Source organism: Formica exsecta, unplaced genomic scaffold (genome assembly GCF_003651465.1).
Source record: "Formica exsecta isolate Colony F162 unplaced genomic scaffold, ASM365146v1 scaffold108, whole genome shotgun sequence".
Taxonomy (NCBI): domain Eukaryota; kingdom Metazoa; phylum Arthropoda; class Insecta; order Hymenoptera; family Formicidae; genus Formica; species Formica exsecta.
In genome coordinates this window covers 1,104,819-1,132,027 of record NW_021848419.1, presented here as the reverse complement: position 1 = coordinate 1,132,027, position 27,209 = coordinate 1,104,819, and the positions used below count along the sequence as shown (strand labels likewise).

The following is a 27,209-nucleotide window of genomic DNA, read 5'->3' as shown; positions in this document are numbered from 1 at the left end:
AAGAAAAGCCCAAATACGACGCTATCACGTTTATTTCTGCGTTCTATCGCCGTAGGCAACGAAATTTTTCCGATTTGTAACAACATATTTCGTCTTATAAATGCCGATACCGCGAAAATAGCTGCGAACACATGGTCACACGCGACAAACGTGTTTCCGATCACGCGTCTGCCCCGCAATATCTGTGTGCTCTGATTAACGGAGCAATTACGCTGATTATATTTAATTGTAATTTATAACTGCATTCGGCAAAGACAACAATCGGGCAAATATCCGTCGAGATTAACACTTCTTTTTACTGACCGACACATTGGTCGAATAGCCTCCATTTCTTTCCCATCGCTCATTTACATCTTCACTTTACTGATGTGACGTATTGATATTGCAAATAATTTTTTCCGAAAGATAAAACATGCCTTAAAAAACCAATTATATAAACTAATGCTTTCATTTATGTATCTTAGAAAATTTTGTATTATATATATATTTAAAATTTTCTTATTGCAATTCATTATGAAATTCTATAATTATTGTAAGTAAATCTATTATTTATAAGACTAGAGAATTTTAAAGGTCTTTCATCTATATTATTGATATATATGTTCTTTATGTCAACTTATTAGTACACAAAAATGCTTATTAATATAATTTAAATAAAACAAAAGTTTATTTCTTTTAATTTTATATTGGCTTAAAGAAACTATTGTATTTCTAAATTCATATAAGAGAATAATACCCCATTGTTGTCTTTGCTAAATGTAACAAAAATCTATGCAGCTGTTGTCCTCGTAAGGAATTACATATCTATTATGTTCTTTATGTTTCTTGGGTGACATTGATTATTTAGTATCATATTTTAAAAAAAATTATGAAATATATATAAAATTACTAATTTGATGAGTAATAAGTGGAGGTAGGTAGCATATGTTTGAAATTTTAATTTACTTATTATGTAAGAAAATATATCCCATGAAATAATTAAGCTTTTATATATGAAATGAGCCATTAAGGTTCGTTAAATTATTCAAGTAGTAACTTCTTTTTCAGAGAAAATTAATTTCATACGAGAACAAAAAGCTACATAGAAAGATGCCGCAGAACGAATACATTGAGAGGCACCGTAAACTCTACGGTCGCCGTTTGGACTATGAGGAGAGAAAAAGAAAGAGAGAGGCTCGCGCACCTCACAAACGAGCGGAGCAAGCTCGTACTTTACGCGGTATAAAGGCTAAGATCTTCAATAAAGAGCGACGGAACGAGAAGATCCAAATGAAGAAGAAGATTAAAGCTCATGAAGAGAAGAGGGTCAAAGAGAAATCTGACAAAGTACCAGATGGAGCGTTACCTGTGTATCTGCTGGATCGTAATGTTACCAATAACGCAAAAGTACTTTCCAATATGATAAAGCAAAAACGCAAAGAAAAGGCTGGCAAATGGGACGTTCCGATACCTAAAGTAAGGGCGCAGTCAGAGTCCGAAGTTTTCAAAGTACTGAGAAGCGGGAAGACGAAGCGAAAATCGTGGAAGAGAATGGTAACCAAAGTGACTTTTGTTGGAGAGAACTTTACAAGGAAACCACCTAAATTTGAAAGATTCATCAGACCAATGGCGCTGAGATTCAAAACTGCGCACGTTACTCATCCAGAATTAAAGGCAACATTCTCCCTGCCGCTCATCGGTGTCAAGAAAAATCCGAGCTCTCCTCTTTATACGAGTTTAGGCGTCATCACAAAGGGAACTATTATCGAAGTCAATATCTCGGAATTGGGTCTTGTAACACAGACGGGCAAAGTAGTGTGGGGAAAATTTGCGCAGGTTACAAATAATCCTGAAAATGATGGATGTATTAATGCTGTTCTACTTGTATAAAGCAACACGATTGTTATTTGTAAACTTCTCTAATCCTTAGATATTATGACTGTAATTTCTGAAATAAAAAGATCTTAATACATAAATATACATTGTATATTACAGATTTGTCCCCTTTACCTTTAGAACATTGCTTGAAATAATTATTTTTTCGAATGCATGTATATATAAGAATCTTAGTAGATATTACATATTCTGAATATTTTTTTTTATAGTGCATAATCTTAATAATATTACAATAACTGTGATAGCATCGTGTTTGGGCTTCAGTATACATACACAATAGCTTTTTAAATAGTATTTGGATGCATTAAAAAAAATTGAGAAAAAAATTCCTGATTATTTTAAATATAATTTGTATAATATTAATCTAATATTACAGAATCACCGATCATGCAGATCTTTGTGAAAACTCTTACCGGTAAGACCATTACCCTCGAGGTCGAGGCATCGGATACGATCGAAAATGTAAAAGCAAAAATTCAGGATAAGGAAGGTGAGCAAATCTTGATATACAGGATGTTTATGATCTATTTTACTTATTCTTGGAAAATTGCTGGAAAAATATATGTTGATATTATGTAATTTGCTAAGAATTTAAAATCGAAACAATTTGCAATTGAATAGAAAATATAAAGTTGCATTGTTTTCATTTGTGTCTCCAAAACTTAATTTATGAAAATCTCGATCTTGTCATTTCTACATATTTTAAAAAGCTGATTATTGATATGCTTGTATTTTTATTTGACAAACATTAATTCCTGTATTAGCCAAGTATATGTAGATGAAATGTAAAATATATACATTGTATATATTTTTATGTTAAGTAAATGAATATGTAAATTTCATTCTCTAGCTCTACACGAGATATTGTATCGTTTCAGGAATTCCGCCAGATCAGCAAAGATTGATCTTTGCTGGCAAGCAATTGGAAGATGGTAGGACTTTGTCCGACTACAATATTCAGAAAGAATCTACCTTACACTTGGTGTTGCGCTTGCGAGGTGGTGCTAAGAAACGTAAGAAGAAGAACTACTCTACTCCCAAGAAAATTAAGCACAAGAAGAAGAAGGTCAAGCTTGCTGTGCTCAAGTATTATAAGGTAACAATTTGCCTCATTATATTTACTTTCGAGTTCTCCTTTCTTTTTTATTATCAAGATAGTATGTTTAAATTTGGGATGTAAAATATTTTACAGGTAGATGAAAACGGAAAAATCCACCGCTTGAGACGAGAATGTCCTATGGAGCAATGTGGCGCCGGTGTATTCATGGCTGCAATGGAAGATCGTCATTACTGCGGCAAATGTGGATACACGCTTGTATTCAATAAACCAGAGGAGAAATAAATTCTCGAAATATATTTCCACACATAGTTTGTAAAAATTTTATGTCCTTATATTTTATCCTATTCTTTTATTTGATTAAATAATTTAATCAAACTTCACCATTATTTTTTTCCTCGAACATTCCTGTTATTTTTAGTCCTGTAAACATTTTTGCTAAAATAAGTAAGGAATTCCTAAACAAATTCAAGGGGTTGTTCTAAAAATCATCTATTATTTTCCATAACATTTCACAATGTTTAAATTATATGAAGTAAGTTTACATTCAATATACTATACTATAAATATTTAACTATTAATATTAACATAATATATAATAGTTAACTATAATTAATCCGTGAAGCTGTACACATAGCATAACTATGGACATTCTTAAAATAATAGGAATAATACATATATTTAAACAAAGCTGGTAGACGTTTTTTGTGTATGCAAAGATTTAGCTATCAATGCGCAAATTAATATTTTACACACAGGACTTTTGTTCCTATGATTTTGTGTAACACATATATTTTTACATTTCTGACTTGCTTCGTCGTTCTGTATGTGTATTTATGCTGTTCAAGCTTGGTTTTAATACTGAAAACATCTTTTCTGTCGCAGAGGGATGAATGCTCATTTGTAATTCTGTTAAAGATTCTTCTGTCTATTAAAGCATAAAAATCACAAATGTTAAGATTAAAGAACTTTCTATAAAATATATAGAATGCAGAAAAATTATCTGAATAAGTTACAAATTCTTATATTGGATGCTGAAAATTAAAAAAACAAAAATATTGTTATCTATATAAAGAAGAAATACCTTTATGAAAACATTAATAAACTTAGATTTATATAAAGAAAGAATTTTGTGTCATAAATATTATTTAATTCATAAATTAGTGTTGCTTCAGAATTTTTGTCTCCAGTTTTTCTGCATTCAATATATGTTTATATTGTAAAATTAAATTGTTACGTATTTAAGTATTTAAGTAAGTTGCTTATCTATATTTTAGCTTCTAATCATATCTGAGTCTTACTTGTCTAAGTAATTGTGCAGCAGTGTGCAAAACCCTTTGCCATTTCCTCATTTCTACATTGTGCAAACTTTCTTGCTGTTGCAAAAGGTTAATCCAATCCTCTTCAGTCTTTGGTGTATTTCTGAAATCAGAAAGACATGCGGACGTAAGAGAACAGTATTTTATAAAAAGAAATCAATAACACATACTTCAGTACATGTAAATCCATAATGGTATATGCAGCGGCTTCTTCCAATCCCCATAATTTATAATACAATAAGCCATTGATCACCATTAAACATAATACAGCGACTAGCAGCATTGAGCTGAGAATTATGTTGGTGTCGCTTCTAGTATTAGCAGCTAGTATGGAATAAAAAAAAAACATTGTTAGATAATTTAACATGTTTATAAATGAAGTATATGTCGTAAAAAAATATTGAGTTATATATTACCATGAGCGTGTGGCAAATTGGAGGGAGAAATTTGATGATTTACAGATATGTGTTCGGAAGCATGTGTCTGCAATGCAGCACCTACACCCGTCGCACGCCGTCGTTTTCTCGTCTTTCTCTTTAAACCTCCGCTTACACTACCTTCTTCACACTCCACTGTCAATGCTTTTACTAAACTATTGAAATATTCATCTACACCTGACCAACAATTCTTTTCAATCACACCTAGTTTTTTTTTAAGAATAAAATCCATTTATTAAAATATTTTGCATCTTATTATTAGAAAGAAGAGTATCGCAATTCAAAAAGTATGAATTTTTGAAAAAAAGTTGGGAAGCTCAATTAAATAGAGTATAAAGAAGTTACTATTTAGGTCAATTAATGATTAATTACACTAGTAAACTAATCATATCCTATCTGTGTACATTGGTCTATGTTTCGCATTCTATAGCATTAAAGTGTCAATTTCATCCACGAAAACAAGTATAACTCCACAAATCTAATTTTTCGAGTTGCAATATCTTTTTTATCAAATTAGTTTGGTTTTTAATTTTTTGAACTTACTTTTCATAATACCCCATACACTCTTTTTATACTTAATTTGGGAAAAAATCGCAAGACCTGTCTCATTTTCCGAAATATTATTCATACAATAATGCGTCAAAATGCTAAAGGAATCGGCATAAGGTATACCGGCATTAGTACTTTCTACATCTATACAATAAAGATGACCCGGTCTACTGCACGGTAACATCACCTGCATAATATAATTTTGGATTTAGAAAAAAAATAAAACATAATAAATATAAGCATTTAGTATAAGTTGTTACTGAGACAGAATTCTTTTTTACCTGTGTTTCCGTAACTTGACAAGTTCTTGGACCAATAGCCTGAGTCAAAGATACCGTGAATGAAAGAGTTCTCATTTTTTGACCAGTTTGATTGTTTTGCGTCCATGCAGACTGTATTAAATCTACGTAAATGAAGATGTTAGAAAAGAACATTAGAAATAAATTTATATGGCTTATGAGAGACACAATCATACGCATATTACACAATATGTTAGTACATATATAACTATACATAAAACAGCTTATGTTTCCAAATCATCTCAAATCCATGTTTTAAAAAAATAGAGATTGTATGTCATACACGTACACATCTATACACAAAAATCTATACACAAAAAATAATTATTTAAAACGATTTGGAAACATACATTTTTAAAATATACTTCAAGATATCTAAGACACACATGCACTTTTGATAACATATAGTAATAACAAAATTATTATTCTGTTACCAGTGGTTTTGCGAGCAGTATGAAAATCTAAGAAAAATTTCGAATTTGTGAAGAGCAGAGTAAATAGTTGATCGATGTGGATAGGTAATGTCGCTTTGTTAACTTGTCGACCTTCATGCAAGGAAGTGCAGACCATAGTGCTCCGTATGTTCATTTTCACTGGAACAAGCATTATTATGATTGCATTACATGCAGCTATGCTGCATGTAATCTTAAAATGAATAGCATGTATTTTTCAGATAGAAATTGCAAATTCTAATGTAGATTTCTTATCAAAGTATAATGTAACACATTTTGTTTCTTTCTGCATTATATGACTTGCAATTTAAGTTAATTAGGCAGAAAAATAAATTAAATGTTAATATAATGTCGTAGCAATTTACTAAAAAAATATAGATGCTTAGCTTATATCATTAATGAAAATCATATTGCAGAAATCAATAATCTTTAGATATGTATCATGCATTTTATAACAAGCTTAATTTCTTATAACAATTCTACAAGTTATAATTTTTGTTAATTTCTTAATTATTTTAATATGAAAAAACGGCTTGATAATTTAAAAATTTAAAAAAATAGGCTAACTATGATTTGAATAAAAATTAGAATAATGCTGCAGTGCAATATATAGCAGTTTATTTTAAATACATCATTACAAATATTAAACATTAATTTTTTTCCTGTTTTCTGTGAATTTGTTAGCTTAGAACATGATATTTTTTAAAATAATTATATTTTATTAAATATTTTGATGTTCTGCTCTTTAGAAAAAAGTTCTGATAAAATTAATAAATTTTAAAGCAAAATATATCAGGAAGTACTTACAACCATGTTTCTCGGCCTCGCTTTCTGTTGTATCACTCAAATCCGTTGGATCAAGCACAAGTTCTGGTTTAGGTATTGGTATTGGCGGATCTGGTTGCTGAACTTGAGGTTCAACAGCAGGCTGTTCTACAGGAACAGGATCCATGAGTGGAGATGCTGAACCTTCCATAGTAGCTGCCTCAGCCTTCGTTTTCATTAAAGAAAAATAAAATAACATAATGTTAAATAATCAATTTTAGTTTATATAACTTTTTTCAGTAATATCACGCAGAATTAATTATTCATTTTTTATTTTCATTAATTCGTCAAGTTTACTATCCTGTGAAATGTAGAATTAATTACAAATCTAAATACATTAAGCTACCGCTACTTAAACAAAGTTTCGCCGGAAGCCGGTCTCTCGACTCGGGGGGACAGATAAATGTGTTTACAAAACAAGCTTTACTAAGAAACCAGATATAGTGACGCTATCTATGAACTGTAGAGAGAAGCCAAGGCTAGTTTGATTTGGAAATCTTTCATTGAGATCCACACAAGAGAAAAACCGACTTAAGATATCACTAAGTAAAATATCAAATTTGTGATAAAAGTGCTTGGTAAAAATTCTGAAAATCCATGGATCTTATATGCAGACAGCAAATTAAAAGATTTATTATAATTATCAGATGCAATTAAAAACGATATTAATTTAAAAATAATTTGTTAATAAAAAAAAATGAAAATAATCATTGAGTTCAATTCATTTTCTTCATTAAAAAACAAAAGTTTTTTATTTAAAAAGCAATTTAATAAAAACGAAAATTTCGTTCTTTAACTTAATATATTATTTGATCTAATAAATCTTTTTTTTCTCACTTATCTTTTTAATTAATTACCTTCATTTTCTTAATCAATATAATAATAATATAATGATATTATGTTCAAGATCTTATAATAGAAAATATTGTCAAACTTATATATATACCTCGGAAAAAGAATCTACAGAAAGACGAGTTGATAATTTTTCTTCGTCTGCCGCAGGTAATGGTGGTACATAATCTTCGTCATCAGAGGTCAAGCCTAATTCATCTCCATAGCAAGCATGTACAAGCTGCCACATTTCAGCCATACTCATTGGCTAAAAATAGAATAAAATATTTGTTTAGAAGAGATGCGCACTATAAAGATATATTATGTTTATGAGGCTTTAATAAGTCTATTCTAAAAGTATCAATACTTCAATTCTTTTGTAGAGAAATATAATTTGTTTAGAAAAAATGGATAAAAAAAAAGATTTTAGTTCAGCAATATATTAAATCTTTTGACAGACATTTTCATTTGCAAATATATCTCAATATTCTTTCAAAATTACAATAAAAAATCTTCGAGACTTAATTGTAAACGATATATACATACCTCGCCAATAAGAGCATTTTGCCAAACACGAAATAACATTACATATGTTTTATCTCTCGCTCCAAACGATGTTAGAAAGAACTTGTCAGTAACTGTACAAATCAGGATAGCATTTGGAATGACAAGCGCAGTTTTTTCTTTGGTAATAGATGTAACATCTCTCCAACGTAGGGAGACCAATGTCTCCCACATAAATATATTAGCATAAAAACACACATAGTTTTGAGACACATAAAGTCTACCATGTACCAATATCTCACGCTGAAGAGCACAAGAATAATCTAAAAGTTATATCGCTAAATTAGTAAAATTGTGGAATGTGTTAAATACTCGGCTTACAATCATGTGGATGTAACAAGTATAAACTGGTTAGTTTAATGAGTAACTGACTGATGAGGGAATAAAATGTGACATAATACATTTTTGTATGTATAAGGAACGACATTCTTGAAACAACACTTACCTACCACCAATCTCTCGTCATCAGGCACATCTTTGAATATTCGTTTAAAGTCCTCGGAACGTGATTTATAAGTCGGGTAAAGTACATTGTACCAGGAAGATTTTTTCTTGCTTCGGTCACTGCCACGCGACTCTTTTTTATTTTCGTGAGAGGAACTCTTGTTGAGTTCAGCCGAGTCGGACGATCTATTGATCAAATCCTGTATATTCATGCAAAACAATTATATTTCCCATCAAGATACTTTAATATGAAAATTATAATTCTAAAATTGTCAATGCATACCTGAGACAGCTGATCGTCGGATTTATTCGCACGAGAGGACTCTTTAGCGGAAGAATCGGAATTTAATCTGGAATACTCTCGCCTGGAATGAGCCCTTGGACTGGGACGTGGGGATAAGTTAGGGCTGGATACAGGACTGTTACGGTCACCGCCAGAACCTACAGTTGTCTCTTGAACGTTTTCCACGGATGCAGCATTTCCTAGATTTGTCGCCGAATTTTGGTTAGCCAAACCAGAAGAATTAATGCTACTGATTACTTCGTGACTAGATATTAATAAATTCTCCACAGATTTGTTCCTGTTAATAACATAGAAAATATCGAATATTGAATAAGTGTTATATGCTTCGTGGAATGTAGATTTACTCCTAAAATGTTGCACAGACAAATCATTGACGATACATACATGCTTGATACCAAATGCTTTTGAACCGTCTCGGTCTCGAAGTGCATAATAAGTTATGCGATGTTAGCGTCCACGCATTCGTGGCTGGAGCTGTCAAACATCAAAAGCTTTGAGAGAATCTCACTGGAGCTAGGGAATAGACGTTAGTGCCGTGACACCGGATTACGAAATATATAGCGTATTGTAGCGTATATAAGCGTTGTGCGATCGTTAGTATGCATTTAATTGGCGGACAGAGGCTTTTATCCACACATTGGACATCGGTACTTGCGCCTACCGCGATAAGAGTGATACATTTCAGATAAAGAGCGGCCAGTGAACGTCACCGTGTCAGGCATCACTCGCTTCATATCACGATAGATCAACGATTGCGGGACATCGCCGTTTTGTGCTTCGTCATCACCCAGTTTTTCCTTTCGCGTTATTTTACGACGTCAACAAAAAGTCTCTTGCATGAAAACTATCGTTTACACGCCATAACACAGTGCGAAAAAAACAACGTAACCGTCACATTCGAAAGCGCTGCGATCTGCGATCTGCGATGCGTCGATCATCGAGCATGAAATCAATGATATAGATTGCGTTCGAAAGACGTGACGGTCAACTTTCGGAAAATGAATCTAATTGGTACATGCATATAGTTATTTTTAATACGCCAATCACTAACAATTATTACTCGAATTTTCATGAAGTAGAATTCGAGTCTTTGCCAAAAGGCTTTGAATCTGTCTCTGATGAAAAGTAAAATTAATTAAGTTCAATCTCTCATTCTAAATTTGAATATTTATCAATAAATTTTTTTTTCAAAGGTATAACAGCACTTTCTGTCTTATTTGTTTTGAGAAATTGAAATAAATTGAAATTGAATATATAAAATGAACAATTGAATATATAAAAGAAATTGAATATATAAAATGAACAAGTATACAAATTAGAAACATTATTTTCTATATATTACTTTACAATCATAATTTAATTAAAATATTACAAATATGTAATAGAAAAATAATATTTTAATAAATTATTTCAGACATATACAGGATATTTTTTCATATATATGTACAAGTGTTTGCAATAATTATCTTTGTCAATTATCTTTAATCAATTTTATACTTTATATTTTTACATTGCCCAGTTCTTCAGTAACTTTTGATGCTATGTTCTCATTGTTCTCATCTTTCTCTTCTCCTTCTTCTTCAGATTCCGTATCACTTTGTGGAAAATCGGGAAGTGCTAAAGATAAATATATTGAATATTAAATCAAAATACAAAACAGAAAATTAAAAATAAAGTTACAGAATGTCCTTACCAAGCCTATCCAACTTTTCTTGCCAGGCTTTGGCTAAAAACTTCTCTTGGACAGCGATTATCTCTTCGCTATTTGTGCAAAGAGCATACTTTTCTAACAATTCGCTATTCAACTCTAAGAATGAGTGTCCCCATGAGAACTTTCCAAGATAGAGATTGGCTTCTTCTGGGTATCCTGTTATAATCAAAGTAGCTGCTATAGCTTCAACACAACTCAATTGACAGGGTTTTCCATAGTTTATCGGATTGGCAGCGACCAAAAATGGCAGTAGACGGGGATGGGATGCCTTCATCCTATTGAAGGGAGTGTCGTCTAAGCGCGCCCAACTGCAATCCACAACTGCACAGCCGTACTCCTGTACGATTTCGCGATCCGTTGGGCATACACACTGCAACCAACGTTTTACATCATTAACATCTTAAGCATGCTGTAACATTATCAAATCTCCATTTATCAACTACCTTGTCACCAACCGGAGTAAGACATAAACCGGGAAATCGAGCGCCTAATCGCAATATTTTTATCAAGCCGTGCCTCGCCAGTTTCCTTCCGGAGCATTTCTTGGGATCGCAGTGCTCCATGTCCCACATGGCCACGGGAAAAGGGATCGCCGATTCGTTCGATGATTCTACAAGTTCAATCGGAGATTATTTTATAATCGAAGCGCTAAAAAACCCACGAAATTCATTTTTATCTCACCTGCCTCGTCGTCCTTATCCGATCCTTCATCTCTTTGCTGATGATATCTCTGCTCCTTGCCGAGAACGTGCCGGGGTCTCTTCTCCAATAATTTGCTCTTGTTCTTCCTCCTACGTCCTGACATCTTTTATATCGGATGTATTATCTCGTATTATCTTTCCAGCGTGCACGTAACATTACCTAAGACAACTTGACCACAACCTACGAGAGATTATTCAGATGGATTCAAGTATTCAGGTTGTGATTGATGTCATTGCATGAAATCCCGTAATCCAGTTGAAAAATTTGGTTCTAGGAATCTTTTAGAAATGCATTCAAAAATCTTACCCGTGGAATAAAATAGCGTTTAATTGGCCAATCAAATCTTTACTCCTTTTGTCCTGATTATCCTGATTGGTCAATTAAATTCTACTCTATATCACGGGTGGAATATCTGTGAATATACTCTCTAGCTAGTAATATATTTCTATTTATGAAAAAGAGCCGCCCATACTGGCCCATGCGTCATACGTCATGCAACGTGCGCGTACGTGACTTATGCGTTGGCTGCATATTATCTATGAGTGTCACCGAGTGGCATTTATTATTTATTTACTGTAATTACGCTTGATATCTATCACCAATTGTAAATTATATTGCTAAATCACATTGGTGAAATATCAGAATTTCTTCAATCTCATCGAATACATTATTATTTTAACAAATGTATGTTTTTATTGAGCGGTTTGTATCCTTTGGTTATTATGGAATACGTGTTTCTTCGATCGATTGTCCAACTTTAAACTTGCCAATTAAATTCAGAATTTAATTTCAGATTCGCGACGATGAGTAACTAAAAATAATTATATTAGTATAATTTATAATCATTGCGTTACAATTACAGAATGGTAAGTCTAATTTGTTTAGTTACTTTAAAGAAAAGTTTGACATACATAAAATAGAATATTTAGAAAATAATAATAATCACTTTTTTTGTGCATTAATCAAGATCTTAATAATGCAAATCTCAGTAACATAACTGAATTGACGATTAATATTGTATTACCTTTTTTTTATACAGGCAACATTGAAGCATGATATTGAACTACCAAGCAATATTCCAGAATTATTAATAGAGAAGCATGCAAACTATCTCATTTCTTATGGGACTAACAAAGATGAATATGTAAGAATCTTTTTTAACTTTTTTGTTATTTATATATATATAAAAACCAGCTGTATAGATTTTTTATTGATATCACTCTGTAGAAATATATTTAATATTTTGAATGTATAAATTGTAAAGGGTTTCATCTAAACTTAATATATTTTGTACATTTATAATATTCTTTCAAGATTAATATATTCTTATTTTTTAGAATTATTCTCAGACTGCGCACATGAGGATGTCTGGAATGTATTGGGGTCTTACTGCTCTAGATTTAATGGGAAAGTTAGAGCAAACCAATAAAGAGGAGGTGTTAGAATTCATTGGACAGTGTCAAAGTGACAGTGGTGGTATTAGTGCCAGTATACAACACGATCCACATTTACTTTATACACTTAGTGCCGTTCAGATACTGTGTATGTACGATGCATTGCATGTAATAAACATTGATAAAATTGTAAATTACATCAAAGAGAGGCAACAGGCAGATGGAAGTTTTGCCGGTGATCAATGGGGCGAAGTGGATGTCAGATTTTCGTTCTGTGCTGTCGCCACTTTGTCACTTTTGGTAAATATCATAGTGACTGTCATAAATAGAGTATGATTTATTTTGGGTGCCTGTAAGAACAAGTGTGTTGAAATAGGAATATCCAATTATTCGAATGAAAATCAATTCTTGAGATAGAATAAATATTTCCTGGAAACATCACTTTCTTGAAAAATCTTTAGGCATTAGTGGATTTAAGGACAATTGTCAGATCATCAACATCATTAAGTACATCTTAGAAAAAGTAAATTCTTTAAGATTTGGTTTAAAAATCAGAAAATATGTAGAAAAAAATTAAAGAAATTTTTTATATTGTCACTAACATATTTCAGAATCGCTTAGACGCAATAGACATCGAGAAAGCAGTGCAATTTGTGTTAAAGTGTATGAATTTTGATGGAGGATTTGGTTCAAAGCCAGGATCGGAGAGTCACGCGGGTTTAATCTATTGTTGCGTAGGGCTACTTTCGATAACAGGTATATATAACATATGATTATTATATAGAAAATGTCGATCTGACTTATCAAAATATTTCCCAGGACATTTGCATCTGATAGATGCTGATCGTTTAGGATGGTGGTTATGTGAGAGACAATTACCTTCCGGTGGTTTAAATGGCAGACCCGAAAAGTTACCAGATGTGTGCTACTCTTGGTGGGTATTATCAGCGCTGACAATCCTAGGCCGTCTTCATTGGATAGATAAAAAAGCCTTGGTAAGTAAATATCCTCGAATGATGTTTTAATGGATTATAAATAGTTGTCGATCAATTAATATCGTTTAGATTAGACATTCTCTCCTTATGATTTCATTCATCATTTTGATGCCTCTGTGTTAGCCAATCAACGATATAAACCAAGCAATTATAAACCGATATCAATTTAATTAGCTAATACAACTATTTTTTCCCATTTTTCATTACAGATCGATTACGTTTTGACTTGTCAGGATATCGAAACCGGCGGTTTCAGCGATCGACCTGGAGATATGGTCGACCCTTTTCATACTTTATTCGGCCTCACCGCGTTGTCGTTGTTGGACAAGAATTTTTCGTTAAAACCAATTAATCCTACATACTGCATGCCGGAATACATAATCGATCGTTTAGGTCTTAAACCGTCGCGGCTCGATGCATGATTATATAACCGACGTATTTTCGTCATTTACTTCTTCGTTAAAAAAATACACGACTATAGATTTTTTACAAAACATCTTTCGAGTTTTATGTATACGACTATCCTAACATCCTCAAAAACATGCTCCGATTGATTCTTCTGTCTGTAGAACTTATTCTACAACTTGAAAAATTTAATTACATTACAAGTAATCTGATGGTGAATGGATTACAAAAAGAACTGCAACCCGCTTTCTTTCTTTGAGAAATTGTGTATTTTTTGGATATATCATATTATTGAAGTTTTTCATAAAGATTCAAGAGTTTCAACTATAGATATTATTTATTATCAACTATAGATATTATAATGCACAGAAGAGAGAGAAGCCATCTTAAAGGAATTCATCAATTAACACACTCGCCATTGACTGTTCGCTGCCATTAGATGTTCTCTTTCGTTCGATCCATCAAAGACTCTAATAAAAAGGAGTTGACTTTTATCTGCCTACTTTCTCTTATTACCATTCATTTCCATTATTATTGACTGAACGTACAGTCTCGAGATCGATTCAGCGTATTTTTGCACAGATTATCTTCACCGTTTTTTAAGCAAGATTAATTCTTATCCGATCAATGGTATTTAAAAAAAATTGAACGTCTTGCTTTAGTATAGCACAGTGCGTGGTTCGCAATACTATACAAAAAATGTCCTCAGTTTTCATCTCGTAGTGATGGGATGAAAAATAAGGTAAAAATTACATTAACACTGCACGCGACGCGGATATCAATGTATTATAGAGTTAATAGAGCTCTCTCATACAACATAAAAAGAGAGAAACATAGAATTATAAATTTAAAAAAATAATGAATAAATATATATATATGAGGCATATTCTTCCTAAAATTTGCAATATTTTAATTATAACAGATTTAAACAATATGAAGTAGATTTTTTCTTAGCAAAAGAGATTATATTATTTACCATATTTTTCAATTTCTGATATTACATATCCCTACAAATTTCTCAAAATTCTGTCAATATTAAGGCCGCCTAAAGAAAATTTTACTTTTGTTTAATTTTAAATTTATTGCGGGAAATAAAATGCTCTCTTATAAATTTGTTTGATACAGAAAGAGAATAAAAATATGTACTTATCTTATTTAAAATACTTACTATTTGAGGCACTTGAATGACAAGTGTTAAATACTAGCCACCCCAATTAAACATGTATATTGCGAGTTATCTATTGTCATTATTATGAATCTTTTTGTGCCTAATCTAGACGTAATGCGTACCTTTCGAAAATGCCTCTGGCCGACTTGTTCACATGAATGTAAAGCATAGTATACATTATATGAACAACGAGAATTGCCATTTTGTCGGTGGGGAACGAGGCGTAGCGACACGCCTCTTGCTAACAAACTACGGGCGAGGAAGACACTTTGCTCCGATTGGTGTTTATCTTCTCCCACCCCTTTCTTTCTGTTACCTTTAGGTTCGTCGCCGGTCATCGATCAAGATTATGTTTGATCATATTAACTAGGAAAAAAGATTGATCCTATGTTCTCTCGATAAGCAATGCAAAATCGCTAATAATATTAAAAACGGTTGTGCTGATACTCGCGTGGTTGACCGAGATAGGGTTGAAAACGGTGCCAATTTGCCAGCTAGATTTGATTGTTGGAACCACACGATAATGTTCGCAATAATCTTTTTTTTTTCGTTTAGCTTTATTATTATGTGAAATTAATCCTTGCTCAGTAAATCTCGAATTATTTCGAAAACGGTATGTTCATTTTTTATTTCAAGTAGCAATGGCGCTATCGTTATCTTTTATCTATAAAACTAATGGCAGCGACATTATCGTTAAGGAATTAAAATAGACAAATTGTTACAAAATTAATATATACATATATATTTTGTTAAAGAGATAAAATATATACATATATTTTTGTAAAATTAAAAAATTGTCATTCTTCAAAGAAGATTAACAAACAAATTAAAAAATAAATAAATAATAAGATGGATAAATAAAGGAATATCTGTGTGAATTTTGGAATACTATAAAATAAAAATTAAATAATGACAATTAATCTCGTACAAACAAAATGAGAAAGGAATTTTACTCTAGCTCTCCAAACAGATCCAGACGCCACCGTTTCAATATGAGAGAACGAGACTTAACGCGAAATTACATCGCTTTCAATCCTCGGAACGAAAGTACGCTGGCGAATCGATCCGCGACGCGCGGAAGACAAAGTCTCTTCTTTCTTCGTCCTACCCAGTCCTACCCGCTGGGATAGTAGTAATGTACCCGGTGCTGTACTTCGGCGATGCATACACGGTATCGGTGAACGCGCGCGCGAGGTCGATCACGATACTCGATCGGATTGGTCGACGCATTGGCTGTTCCCGTTCGTTCGAGGAGGTGGTCTAAAGCAGCGGTGTTTGAGAGAGAAACCCGCCCTCGACATCCGCTCGAATGGATAGACGACGCCCTATTCGCGTCGCGGAAACCTCCTTCGGGAAGGTGGGAGACCCACTGCGCCATTGGGTAGAGGTGTTCGCACGAAGCGGGAGCGAGAACCGGCCGAGAACGCGATCCGCGACTGCCTCCAATCCGGGACACAGCGATGCCGCGAGGTCGCGGGTAGGGGAAGCCCGTTGCGGGGGTGTGGGTATAGATCGGCCGCAGTATCCGCGGAGACGCGATCGCGGGTACTCGGCGTGCCTGAGCGTGCGCTCCCGGGGGGTCTCTTCCCCGAATTACGGAATAACGTAACGAGGATTTATCGGGATCGGAACAGTGTTCAAATCTAAATCGTCGTCCGGATTGTTGTGATATATTGTGATACGTGCGCGACAACAGCACGGGCTCGGGCCTCGGCCGACCGCGGGACCCCGTGGTTGGGTCCGATGGAGATCCTCGTCCTCGGAAAGCAGCTCCTATTCCGGTGCTCCCGCCGCCGGTTCGCGATCTGGAGGATGCTGGCGCGCGAGTATCGGCGAATATCTCGGAAAGTGTCGAGCAACGTGTAAGGGCGTCGTTGATTCCAGACAGGCGGGTGACGTAGAGACACTAATTTAACTCCTCGGTATCGCGTCGATCCCGGCGCACGTCGATGATGCCGCGACCCTCGCGCGATACCTATGGTGATCAGAAACCGCCGTACTCCTACATATCGTTGACGGCGATGGCGATATGGTCGTCGAGGGACAAGATGCTGCCGCTTGCCGAGATTTACAAGTTCATCGCCGACCGCTTCCCGTACTACAGAAAGGACACGCGACGGTGGCAGAACTCTTTAAGGCACAATTTGTCCTTCAACGATTGCTTCATCAAGGTTAGTCCCTCCGTAATCATCTGTGCCGGATTCTGATCGATGTTGGTCCGGAGATTAAGTTTCTCCGATAATACTCGTCGATTCAATAATACCAGATTGCTGCAAAATATTGTTTTTTTGTTAAGCACGGTCTTAAATAATCTTACTGATTTGATTTTTGCAAAAGCAAACTTAGAAAACATATTTTGAGATGAAGAAAAGCGAAGCCAATGATCGTCATCTCGATGAACGAGAATTAATGTAATTTCGGTCTTTATCTAAAAAAAAAAAAAAAAAAATGACAAATCATTTAATATCAATTTAAATATTGTCAAAGCAACACCTCGAATCGCGGTCGCATCGAAGTGTCAAGATATCGCGAATAGCGTGGCGAATGGAGCACAGAGAACGGATCTTACCTTTTATGACTGACGCGATGTGCCTTTTCAACGCGAATGTCCGGGTTCGTCCGGGAGCGACGACGCAACGCGCAAGGTGTCTGGTTGTTGTATTATCGGGCCATCTGTTTCGCACCTGCCAACGTGTGCGACCGCGCGATCACCGTCATGGCGCGTTTTACACGCGGTTCCTCGAAATTATACGAAAGAATGCTGGGTTCTTTCGTCGCCTGTCATCCGATTCTTGGGAGGAGTCCTCCTAAAAAAGTAAAACAGTTTCTCAAACATGTCCACGTCGCGTCATAATGCAAAACTTGTCCAATCTCAAAAGCACAAATGTATTTTATCAGAGAACATTTCGATTTGCGATTCTGCATGAAACATATATTTCGAATTCTTAAATGCAGTCTAGATTAGTAACAAATTTTTGTAAATTTTTTATGAAGCTTCTACAAAATTTGATATAAAGACCGTATGGAAAAATAATTAAATATTAAGAGTAATAATTATTCGTAGAATAATTGTGACAACATTTCAAACCTTTACATTGTACTTATTATAACATAATGAATAATGTATTCCATGATTAATATATTTGTTTTATTGATATATTCACTGATCAAGAATATTTTCATTACAGTATATGTATAATAATGAATTATAAAAAAATGAATATTATTGAATATAATTAATTAAGAATATAATTAGTTGAGAATTTAGAATACACATTTAAAATTTCTTAAAATATTGCTTGAATTACAGGCAATTATAGATATAATTTCTAATTCAATATTAATTAACTATAAGATTATTATGTTATAAAGGTCTTGTTATTTTATATAATATTTGTTTCGAGTTCAAAAAAAGATATATTATTTTAAACGTAAAATTGATTTAATACACACATATTAGGATTTAATTAGAACTGCATGAAAATCCAAATAATCCGAATTCTGAAATTTATTTATTGAACATTAGGTTTTATTTTTATGTATGCAAAAGTCTAGAATGCAGATAGAAACTGCTTTGTTCGAATATTTAAAAACAAGTATCACAGCAGACTTTTACTTTTAATAATTTAAAGCAATACTTTGATTACATAATTTGAAGCAATACTTTGATTACAAACTTATACAAATTATAAATTTCATAAATACAATTAATTTTTTATATTTTATATTATTAGTTTATCGAAAAATCGTATTGCAGAAAAAAAACAATATTTTCTTTTCTCAAGATAATTTATGTAAATAGATACAGAAAAAACCATGTTTTCCTTTCTCATGATAATCTATATAATTAGATATGTACATACATATATTTTCTCGATATTATTCACACTTGAATCTTAAATTAATCAATTTGAACCAAACAATCTTAAATCAAAAAGGCAGAATACTTTTATCAAAGGATATAAAATATCTTTGTTTTCTTAAATTGGACAAATTTTACCCTGTATATGCCCATGTTTGTAACGAATAATAATTATCGTCGCTAGAAAGCGTAAAACCATAAACGGAAAGTAATAATGTCTCTGCGAGAAATTTTCGAGAAATTTTATTCCGGAAGAGAGAGGCATCGATCGTGAATTAACTAATGAAATTATTCGCATAAATGCACACACAACATATTATAATGGCTGCGGTAATTTTATCTATTTGTTTTTTTTTTTAAACCGATTCTCTTCGGTTTTAGTTTGAAGTTAATTTTTTTAACGATTTTACACTCTGATAATTTTTTTACAAATATTTTTCCGCATAAACTGATAAAATCATATTTTTTACTTAATATCAAATCGACTTTACTTAGAGTAGGGTTATTTGAATTAAATTTGAATGTCGAAAGTATAGTAAAAGTTGTAGTAAAAAATATCAAATCAAATTTTTTAAATGGAGATCTGTTACAAATTGATCGATTAATTCATAAATAAAAAATAATTCATTTCATCAATTTATAATATAAAATGAAAGAAATAAATTCCATTTTAATATCAGTAGAATATTACCATAAATTGGAACGATAAAATTATATAAATTTCGAATCTGTTTCTATCATCTTACCGGCCTCATTAAGTAAATTAAAAATATACGTTTTTCAAGATAGAATACATATTCCGGTTATGATTGTTTTTTTAGTGGCCATAATGTGACATTATATCATTTAATTATCTAATAATCATTATTATTTTAAAATATTTTATTTATAAAAAAATATGATTTCATAAAAAATAAATCTATAACATATTATCTATAAGCATTATTCGTATAAAAAAATTCCGATAACGGTAATCTGAAAACGTGAATATAATTGCGTTGTCGAGCATAATATACAGAGTAAAAGGAGTAATATTTAAACAATTTAAATATCTTATGTGCAACTTTTCTTTGCGTTCTTTAAGAGTACGGTCAGATGCCACTTTCGATAAAGGCAAGAAATTTTCCATCGCGATGCCATGATATTTAATAAAAGCCATTCGAATTTGCTTCAACATTCGAATATATTTCTTTCACAGCCTCGCGCGTAAACGCGATTCAAGATCGAGATTTGCCATAGTTAACTGTAGAAAGAAAAGTGGCGCAAAAGATGCGAACGCGCAGCTCGCTCATCTCTCGTCTCTCGACCTCTTGTCGAGGCGTGGTACTAATAATAGCGACGGCAATATATTTCCCTCTGCGCGCGCGAGATCTGTCCGGGCAACAGGTTATGCCTTTCCGATCGAATTAACTCGGCCGATCGGCAGATAATCGTTTCGCGTTATTAAATGTAAAACCTGTTCGTTCTTGGCAAAGTAATGAACCCCCGGCTCTCTACAGCTCATCAATCGCCGCTAAGGCCTGCGCCTTATATCGGCTATCGGCGGTGGACGCGACGCGATACTAGGCGCCTTTCCGTAGGGATGAAGGGGAAAAACACTACTATGGGCTACTCACCTGAGTGTGTAATATGAGCCGTCGTGCTTTACGAGAATCGCGTAATTGCCTCAGACATTGTTCCCACCGACGACCGGCATCCTTGATCGCTCATCAAAGATATCAATTAAGGCGCGACTTCCATAAGCGCTTTATTCATCAAAGCGTGTGGATTTCTGAACTTTCGAGTCTGATTCCAAATTTTTCTATCAATACGAGGTTGAGGTTTCCGGTCCTATTGTGCTGCGTCAATTATAGGCAATTATTATTACACGTGAATTATGATTATTATGCAAATACTCGATTTGTTTTTCATTGTATTTGATATTCGTACGTCGATAGCTATTGCCAAAGAGTGAAAAACTTTTTTTTATTGTTCAATATTATATGATCTCTTATAATAAGTAAATATTGTATAATCTCTGTTTTCCCCCCTCTCTTTTCTTATCTTATATTTAATCTTTCGTACAAACACAGCTGTCAAACTGTCAGATATGGTTTTAAGTTATGATCCATGAATATCACACAAATATAAATACGTATGTTCTATGTGTGAAATGTGCTTACTTACGGAAGTAAAGGCGTTTGTGACACTTCGTTTATCAAAGTGCGGATCTGAACTAATGCAATTTCAAATTTACATCGAATCTTGTATCTCTTGGTGTGATTCTAATTTCTCATCAGAAGTTTAAAGTAAGATTTGCAAAAAGCAACTCGTCACAAATAAATGTTTGATTCAAAATTGATAATGACTCAATGCGAAATCTAATGTAATTTGTTTACTATCACATTATTTGCCATCGCGTGCTGATTGAACTGCCATTCGACCGTTCGTATAGCGGTGACTTTTCACGAGCTTCTTGCAAAGTCGCTAACATAAATTTTGTCTTTGTACAAAGCGTCTCTTAAATGATTGAAAATTAAATCTTCGTGAAATGCGCGAATATCAGTATACGTATTATTAATCACTTGATTAGCTTATTCGAGACGCATAGTTTCGGATACAATCTATTGTACGAAGATATCAAGAGAATTATTTCTGAATTAAATTTCTTTCACGCGAAAGTAGAAATATGCCAGTCTGGAATTGTCAAATTAACGAGCATAAAACTGCATTTTTCTGAAACGGTACACATAATCATTTTTTAAGAATTTAATACAGAGAACATTTTGGCTAAAAAATATAGTAATACGATATACCTTTGACGAAACGACGCTGACGTTTTCTTCTCCCAGACGCAACGGAATTTCACACCGCGAGTCCGGCGCTGATACGCCGTGATAAACCGAATGACCGGATTTCAGGTGCCGCGCGGTCCGCATCGGCCGGGAAAGGGGGCCTACTGGGCGCTGCATCCCGCCGCATTGTCCATGTTCGAGAACGGTTCGCTCCTCCGCCGACGGAAACGGTTCAAGCTGCACAAGCCGGATAAAGAGCTGCTCAAGTCCGAGTTGCAGGCCCTCGCCTCGGCGATGCCGCCGCCGCAGCCGCAGCCGCAGCCCCACGCGGAACCGGTCGCGTCGACCGGCGGGATCGTCGGGGACACCGGCGCGACTTGCCCCGGCAACGGTCTCAGCCTGGCGAATCTCCATCGTCTGCGGGACGATCTCCTCCGTTGGGAGATGCAGGAGAGGCGGATGATGGTCGCGAATCACGGCGATTTCGCCGGCGCGGCCAGCTTCGGCCGATTCGACGGCACGTCCGGTCTGCCGGCCGGACCGGCAGCGCCGGAAGCCGTCACCGCCGGCTACTACTTGCTGTCACCCGAGATCAGGCAGAGATTGACGGGCGGCGCCGACGGCGGCAACGAGATTCTCAGGACATACGAGGCGGCCGCGTTGCTGCATTCTGCCGCTTCCTGGAACTTTCCCGGCTTCCCGACGGTCTCGCCGTCGTACGCGGTGTCGCAGCTGCCGTACCTTCAGCAGACCACCGTCAGCAGGTCGCAGACCATTCATCCGGTGACGCGGGAGATCCGGGACGAGCGTCGGGGCGACCGTGCGCTGGAGAACGGACCGGTGATCGTCGCCGCGACCGGCAGGGACAACGAGACGGTCTTTGCGGCTGAGAATACTTACGAGATTACCGGCTACAATCGCGACAAGCTCGCCGAGGAGGAGCCGCTTTCGTCGCCCTCGTCCTCGTCCTCGTCGTCCAGAATGAATCTCTATCGGAGCGTCGCCGTGCCCACCGCCGCCTCGTCACCGCCGACGTCGCCGATCTCGCCGAATTCGCACGCGTCCAAGTCGTCCTATCGTCACCTGTCGCCCATATCGAGCCTGGTGGTGGAGGTCGAACGTACCCAGTTGCCCTCCGCTCGCGAGGATCCGGTCGCGACCACGGTCGTCCTGACTACGGCGAACACGGAAAAGAGGGTGAAGAAACCGTTCACCATCGAGAACATTATCGCGCCCGACGACAACAATGAGAGTAACGGCGACGTCGGTGGCGTGGGTGTTAATACCAGTGTCGGTGACGAGGAAATTACCTCGAGATTGTCCGACGAGTCGATCGGGAAAAAGTCCTCGCTTCTCGTGCCGAGACCGCTTTACGCCGGGTACACGATGTCGATCGCGACTACGGGAGTTCAGAGGCCTTCGTACGGCACCGCCACCTGAACACCGCCCGTCGTTTTGATCGGTTCGTTACATCGGATGGAATAACCGAACAAAGTTCACGAAACGTCTTACAAACGTCCGTTTCCAAGATTCACGTCCCTTCGACGTGCCCGCCGCGCTCCACAGACACATTTTACGCCTGTGTATATACATTGCACCTTCACTTATCTAATATCCTTCAGAAGAGAAAGAGAGAGAAACAAAAAACACTTTCGCTATTCTAACGAGAAGAGATATAATTCCTCGTTATAGCTGTGACTGAATCAGGTCCAATTCGTGCATATAAAGTGGAATATTATTTTTTTCTATTATATCTTTAGAAATATGTGAAGCTCATTTCGGTTCTGTTAGATAAGCAAAGGCGTAATGTATTGTACTTACGAGAATCTGTCAAAAAGAATCCGCGAGAATCTCTTCGAGTCTGAAAAATTGCTCTTTACGATTTCTCGAAATCGACATTGTCTTATCCAACGAAACAATGCGACTAGATTAAAAAACGAGACAATCGCGCGGATACTTTTTGCCTGAATCGCGACGCAATCGATCGGATGTAATCGCTGCGGATCCTCTGTCCAATTCGCCGCGAACGGTAGACGTGACGCAAATATAGGGAGACGTCGTATAGACAACGCGTTAGAGTTCCTCATTTCGTAAATACCGTCTTCTTTTATCGAGAGATAAAAGCTTTGCTTGCTGATATTGGTTTTCGTCGCAGGAGTCGCTTGGTCTCGAGAAATTTACGAGCTGTCCGGGCAGTTAACAGTTATAGTTACTCGTAATCTACGGCTATTTTATGACACGCGAAGGCGGTCAGTTGATTATTGTCAACCGCGATACTCCGAAAATATGTAATTAACTAATTAGACGATCTCTAAACGATTAGGCGCGGGCGCGAGCACGAAACACCAACGTTAGATTTAATATATAAAATTAACAATATAAAATTAACTTTGCAATACATATATATAGGATGTATCACATAAAGCGTTACAAGTTATTTTCTCGGAAACTATTAAAGGTAGCGAGGATATTCTTTTTGCAGTTTTTATGGTTTGTTGGGGCTTTTAAATGACAGCCAGGGTACCGTCGCCAATCTCTTAAAAAAGTCTAAAAAAAGCGATACCTTATTTTTTAAACGGAATAATATGTAAATTTCTGCATTTTTGAATAGATCTTTTTTAATAAAACACAATATTTACTTAAAATATTTTCTTTATATTTTGCGTAGTTAAAGAGTTATGAAAAATATTTTCCGTTATAATTCTTTAACTATGCACAAAATATGAAGAAAAACACGTTTTAACTAAATGTTGTCATATTAAAAAAAGATCTATTTAAAAATGCAGAAATTAACATACTATCCCTTTTAAAAAAATGAGGTATCGCTTTTTTTTTTAAAAGATTGGCGGCGGTATTCTGTCTGTCATTTAAAAGGTCCCAACAAACCATAAAAACTGCAAAAAGAATATCCTCGCTACCTTTAATAGTTTCGGAGAAAACATCTTGTAATATTTTATGTGACATACCCTGTGTATGAATGCCAAAGTATTACTTTTTTATATTGTAATACGTTTAATTGGAGTATTTTATACAAAAGGAATAAAGTGCCAGATTTAAGCAATCGAAGAAATCTATAAAAAAAACTCTTACATTTCAAAAATATTTATGTAAAAAGAATTATTATACATCTTTTATAATAATCCAGCAACAGACAACAAATGCAACATGCGTATTTATTCAACTGTTTTTTTTTTCTTTTTTTTTTTTTGTAAAAATGTAAATATATATTTATGTGTAGGTTAATATATAAATAATTTATTAACAACACTAAATTTTAAGCAAACCCAACCATCTCGATTTGAGAAGTAGATTAAGATTCACATTATTACGTCGTAAATTATTTTTACGACATGAAGCCCTACATCGTATATTCTTTTCTCGAAAAAAATTCTCAAAAAATTTATATTTTAGATTTATATTATCGAAATGTAAACACGAATGCACTTGATTCCTTTTATATAGAAAATATCCGATTAATAAAATCTCGATATAAAATTTGTAAAATCTAAAATTGCATCATCGTTCAAATTTTTGCATAATGTTACTAAATGCGATTTCTAATTGTACCAATTTAATTATTCAAAATCCCGCGCTCCTTAAAAAAAGAGGCTGCTCGTTACATTCGTACATTCGCATCCATCTGTATTCTATATTCACTCGAGTAAAAACGATTTGTAAATGTAGAAACGATTAATAGCGAAATAAATTATTGTATATATATACGTAGAATAAGGATATATCTACAAATGAATGTTGTTTTCTTTCATTCGTACCGAATAATTCCTTAAAATTTTATCCTTCAACATTATTAATCCTTGGCGATTTGTATATTTTTGATATGAATTGTGTGTGTGTTTGTATGAATTTATGATTTTTTTAAATGTCTTCCATAGTATAAATTTCATAAGCATATATCACAAAAAATTATCCTCCCATTTGCTTATTAATTTTTTTACCTAAACATTTTAAGTGAAAATTATTGACAGAAAATTTGTTTTATTTTAAGATAACTTATTGTCTGCCCGCATTGTCTTTTCTCAACTTTTATTTCATGGTTTCAAAGATACAAAAATATCTATTTTTTAATTGGAATCTTTTTTTGTCGATATAACTATAAACTATAGTATACATATGTAATGTTATATATTTTACATTTGTTTTAATAAATCTTCAAGTGTTCAAAATTAAGCGGTTCTCGAGATTTATGCGCATCCTTGGTTTCTATCTTCTTCTAATAAGAATTTTATGCGAATGCGCATAGCTAAATTATAGAAAGAAAAGGATTTTTAATTTATATATAATATAAAATATATTATAAATATATAGATAAATTAAAATATATAAAGAAATTAAAATTTAATTTTTTCTTACTTTCTATAATATGCATAATGAGTTTCTAGGATTATACAAACTTTTAAAAACGATTTGCGATATATCATGTACATTGAGGTTACAAAGTAATTTGCAAAGTTTATCTTACCTATCACAGAACAAACTTTAAAAACAAGTACAATTTTACAGATGTTTTTTAAAAAGTTCGATTTAATGATGAAAAAACAAATTTCGAAGAATAAATATTTAAAATGGCATATCTCCTATATTGCAAACTTTGCAAACATTGCAAATTTTCTAGAATAGAAACTTTTTAGTTTTTAATATTTCTTACAACGATACACAACGCATGTCTCAAGCTGATCAAAATTCAGGGAATTCACTTCTGCTCCAAACTATGATCGTGTGGCACGGAATGGCACATTTATGGAAAAGTAACATGGTTATATTACTCGTTACACGCGTATTCTCGAGATACGTAACCGTTATAAAGTCATATTTGATGGGCGCTCGTCGGGAATACACGGACGGAGAGGCGTGTGTTTGTCAATTAAGTGGAAAAACGTGTTGATTTCACGCATGGCTCGGGATTACGGGCACAATGGAGATTGTTTAAAAGCGCTTTGTTGTCGGGAATGGGAAGCGCGGACCACCATGCCGCGTCGAACCGTGGCCGCGACCCATCCCGACTTTTTTTCAACGTACCCGGCTGCCTTTCTGCGCTCTCCTTCCATGGGAGTCCGCGTAGCGTGCGTAATAAAAAGGATTATCCGTAATTTCTGCCTCTAATGGAGACGGGGGAAGATTTAATAAGGACTACTTCAGCGAGTCACGCTCGTTGGTGGGTCTCGTTGCGTCCCGTGATACATCTAAAGGGAGTATAAGACAGAGAGTGCGAAAGAGAGTGTAA

The 27,209-nt window shown here is 34.7% G+C and overlaps 6 protein-coding genes across 10 annotated transcripts in view; 4 read left to right on the top strand and 2 right to left on the bottom strand.

The window, feature by feature from the left end:
- The window catches only part of LOC115234466 (ribosome biogenesis protein NSA2 homolog), a 2,715-nt gene extending 760 nt beyond the window's left edge, over nucleotides 1–1,955 (top strand). Inside the window, exons 1-2 of one of the 2 annotated variants that reach the window (XM_029805568.1) lie at nucleotides 728–913; nucleotides 1,048–1,955. In XM_029805568.1, the coding sequence (XP_029661428.1) occupies nucleotides 1,090–1,869 (780 nt within the window). In that variant the 5' untranslated portion in view covers nucleotides 728–913; nucleotides 1,048–1,089 and the 3' untranslated portion in view covers nucleotides 1,870–1,955. Of the gene's footprint in view, nucleotides 1–727; nucleotides 914–1,047 lie in introns of those variants that run through there. The other variant, XM_029805558.1, reaches the window with a different exon arrangement.
- The window catches only part of LOC115234476 (ubiquitin-40S ribosomal protein S27a), a 4,032-nt gene extending 785 nt beyond the window's left edge, over nucleotides 1–3,247 (top strand). The window contains exons 2-4 of the mRNA XM_029805580.1: nucleotides 2,252–2,365; nucleotides 2,754–2,971; nucleotides 3,068–3,247. Coding sequence (XP_029661440.1) covers nucleotides 2,252–2,365; nucleotides 2,754–2,971; nucleotides 3,068–3,217 — 482 coding nt within the window. The 3' untranslated portion in view covers nucleotides 3,218–3,247. The remainder of the gene's footprint in view (nucleotides 1–2,251; nucleotides 2,366–2,753; nucleotides 2,972–3,067) is intronic.
- Nucleotides 3,248–3,408: 161 nt separating this feature from the next.
- Nucleotides 3,409–9,898, bottom strand: LOC115234396 (protein Aster-B-like). 2 transcript variants are annotated; one of them, XM_029805455.1, is made up of 14 exons: nucleotides 9,618–9,898; nucleotides 9,341–9,430; nucleotides 8,936–9,233; nucleotides 8,654–8,852; nucleotides 8,191–8,471; nucleotides 7,760–7,912; nucleotides 6,796–6,979; nucleotides 5,971–6,129; nucleotides 5,519–5,640; nucleotides 5,232–5,424; nucleotides 4,668–4,892; nucleotides 4,422–4,575; nucleotides 4,234–4,354; nucleotides 3,409–3,860 (listed from the first exon to the last, which is right to left on the bottom strand). In XM_029805455.1, exons 2-14 carry the CDS (start codon nucleotides 9,385–9,387, stop codon nucleotides 3,729–3,731), a joined length of 2,268 nt encoding a protein of 755 aa, XP_029661315.1. In that variant the 5' UTR covers nucleotides 9,388–9,430; nucleotides 9,618–9,898; the 3' UTR covers nucleotides 3,409–3,728. The 2 variants fall into 2 exon arrangements, with proteins under 2 accessions (XP_029661315.1, XP_029661307.1); XM_029805447.1 differs by having other exon boundaries at nucleotides 9,341–9,898.
- A 400-nt stretch (nucleotides 9,899–10,298) lies between these two features.
- Nucleotides 10,299–11,620, bottom strand: LOC115234716 (ribosome biogenesis protein TSR3 homolog). The gene is made up of 4 exons (XM_029806014.1): nucleotides 11,349–11,620; nucleotides 11,111–11,277; nucleotides 10,650–11,037; nucleotides 10,299–10,573 (listed from the first exon to the last, which is right to left on the bottom strand). Exons 1-4 carry the CDS (start codon nucleotides 11,470–11,472, stop codon nucleotides 10,455–10,457), a joined length of 798 nt encoding a protein of 265 aa, XP_029661874.1. The 5' UTR covers nucleotides 11,473–11,620; the 3' UTR covers nucleotides 10,299–10,454.
- Nucleotides 11,621–11,848: 228 nt separating this feature from the next.
- LOC115234692 (geranylgeranyl transferase type-2 subunit beta) lies at nucleotides 11,849–14,657 on the top strand. Of its 3 annotated transcripts, none has more exons than XM_029805957.1 (7): nucleotides 11,849–12,053; nucleotides 12,163–12,235; nucleotides 12,409–12,513; nucleotides 12,707–13,063; nucleotides 13,375–13,519; nucleotides 13,583–13,758; nucleotides 13,968–14,657. In XM_029805957.1, exons 2-7 carry the CDS (start codon nucleotides 12,233–12,235, stop codon nucleotides 14,178–14,180), a joined length of 999 nt encoding a protein of 332 aa, XP_029661817.1. In that variant the 5' UTR covers nucleotides 11,849–12,053; nucleotides 12,163–12,232; the 3' UTR covers nucleotides 14,181–14,657. The 3 variants fall into 3 exon arrangements, with proteins under 3 accessions (XP_029661817.1, XP_029661807.1, XP_029661828.1); XM_029805947.1 differs by having other exon boundaries at nucleotides 11,849–12,071; XM_029805968.1 differs by having other exon boundaries at nucleotides 11,849–12,071; nucleotides 12,150–12,235.
- Nucleotides 14,658–16,222: 1,565 nt separating this feature from the next.
- On the top strand, nucleotides 16,223–24,298 carry LOC115234537. Its single transcript, XM_029805700.1, has 2 exons — nucleotides 16,223–17,502; nucleotides 22,094–24,298. The coding sequence occupies exons 1-2, from the start codon at nucleotides 17,281–17,283 to the stop codon at nucleotides 23,405–23,407; spliced, it is 1,536 nt and encodes a 511-aa protein (XP_029661560.1). The 5' UTR covers nucleotides 16,223–17,280; the 3' UTR covers nucleotides 23,408–24,298.
- Nucleotides 24,299–27,209: the final 2,911 nt, after the last annotated feature.